Source organism: Papaver somniferum, chromosome 9 (genome assembly GCF_003573695.1).
Source record: "Papaver somniferum cultivar HN1 chromosome 9, ASM357369v1, whole genome shotgun sequence".
NCBI classification, from domain to species: Eukaryota; Viridiplantae; Streptophyta; class Magnoliopsida; order Ranunculales; family Papaveraceae; genus Papaver; species Papaver somniferum.
The window spans coordinates 18,837,939-18,840,074 of record NC_039366.1 but is presented as its reverse complement, the minus strand read 5'-3'; the positions used below and the strand labels follow the sequence as shown (position 1 = coordinate 18,840,074).

Sequence of the window (2,136 nt, the reverse complement as noted above, 5' to 3'; positions counted from 1 at the left end):
ACCTAATTTGATGGTTTATCTTGATTTTTTGCAATAAAATTTGACTGTGGTCTTACATACAGAAGATACACTTCCTTATTCAACAAACTGTGCATACTTTGATCTTGAGACCAACCCATCTCTTGTAAACTTCCATTTTCTTTTTCCAATTGACTTCACTCAATGACGCCAATACAACTATACCTTGAAGAAATGTGGTTTGCAAATGATTAAAACCCATATCTTAAACCTTTTGGACAATCTCTTTAAATCTATTGGCATTTTCTGCATATGTTCTAGGATGGTGGATTAGAAACTTTAAAAAATTAGTTTCAGGAACACCTTCCTTTCTCAAAAGCTCTAGGTTGACCATCACTCTTTTAACTTGGTTTGTTTCAACAAGCCAAGAATTTCGACTAATCACTTTAATGACATTTTCATCAGATTGAACAATGCTCTTAAGGATGTCAAATGAAGGTATTATTCCTTTATTTAAACTCTGTCTTAGGATCGTAGGGCCAATTGAGATGAAGTCGGGAAGGTCAATTTCATAAAGCCCTTTGGATTTGAAAAACTCTAATTTAGGCTTAAGGGTTTCATTAGGATTAGATAAGAGGATGAATGGGTGTTTAGGGATTAATCTAGAAATATGAGATTCAGTAAATCCGTAGGTTCTAAGTAAAGCTAAGACTGAATCGGGATTAGAAGTGGTTTTGAATTTGATTTTTTTAGAAGCAGAAATAGCTTTGTCTTGTGTTAATCCACATGAATTAATCAGATAAGAAACCACAAATGAAGAAGAATCAGAAGTAATATCCCTGTTAGTAGCAGTAGAAAAGGAGTAAAAAATGGAAGAAACCCTAGAATTTGAGATAACAGAATTTTGATTCTGAAATGCTGTAAACAGAAAATACTTAGCTGGTGGTGCTAACGAAGAAGAAGATTCTCCACTGATGATGAGCTGACTTTTCAGAGTTACACCAACTTTACTCACCAATGATCCAAACATTTCTACTGGAGAATCAGAGTGAAATTGGGAGTTTGATTTTTCACTTTCAACAAATCGGAAGGAAGAAAGAAGTGAAGAAATAACTAAGGTTTAGTTTGGTATTGCTCCCGTTTTTGTAGAAGCACTTTTCTGTTTCTGCGTTGTTGTGCTGTGCTGTGAGAAAAAAGCAGTTTGATGTTTGGTAAAATATTAACTAAAGTTAAAGCTGATTCAAAAAGCAGTCAAAGTGTGTTGGATAAAATATCAAATTCAATCATTATTGTTGTAGCAAATGACAAAAACAGACATATTTTTGAAAATAATTTTATTCAATTTTATTGGTTTTAAAAATAATTAATTTTTTTTACTATCTAATATAAATATATAAAATATTAATTTACTAATTGTTACTATTAATTTACTAATTGTTACTATTATCATGATTGTTAAAAAAATTATTTTACTTAACCACTTTTTAATATATTTTCAAACAAAATTATTTTACTTAAGAAGCAAATCCCCCACCGGTTCACTATGTCTGCAAGAGATTCTTTTTTGTGATAGTGCAATCGTATCAAGCATGCACAAGATTATTTATTGGTTGTATCCATTAGTGGGCTTAATCAGTGCCTTGGTTCTAAACAATTCAGAGTTGTGCTTTGCCCATGTTGTTTGTTGAGAATGGCTTATGCCCATGCTGCAAAAAATCCATGGACATCTTTGAGGATCACGCACTTCACTGTGCGAAAGATATTGGTCCTAAGTTTCGACACGATATTGTTCGTGATGTTGTTGCTGACATTTGTTACAAGGCGAGTGTGCCTGCGCGCAAGGAGGTTCCTCTTGGTTTCCTGACAGATGAAGACAAAGGTTTGAAGCCTGCTGATATCCTCGTGCTCAACTGGGAGAATGGAAAAGATGTTTGTATGGATGTCACATGAGTATCACCCTTTACCGGTGAAGGGGTTAGACCTTTTGTCCCAGGAAAGGCTATATCTAGTGCTGTTTCACGTAAACACACTAAATATTTGGACAAGTGTGTTTCACATGGCTATGATTTGGGTGTCCTAGCTTTTACTACTTTAGGGGACCTTGGTGGCGATACTTTGTGTTTTTTCAAGCGTCTGAAAAATTGTTTAGTTAGCAATGACGCTAGTAGTGGTTTTGGC

The 2,136-nt window shown here is 34.3% G+C and overlaps 1 protein-coding gene across 1 annotated transcript; it reads right to left on the bottom strand.

Annotated features, from left to right (window-relative positions):
* Nucleotides 1-223: 223 nt before the first annotated feature.
* Nucleotides 224-988, bottom strand: LOC113311511. Its single transcript, XM_026560344.1, has one exon. The coding sequence runs from the start codon at nucleotides 986-988 to the stop codon at nucleotides 224-226; it is 765 nt and encodes a 254-aa protein (XP_026416129.1).
* Between the last annotated feature and the right edge of the window lie 1,148 nt (nucleotides 989-2,136).

Coding starts and splice junctions, on each gene's coding strand:
- LOC113311511 (XM_026560344.1), bottom strand. CDS start 988: ATGTTTGGATCATTGGTGAGTAAAGTTGGTGTAACTCTGAAAAGTCAG.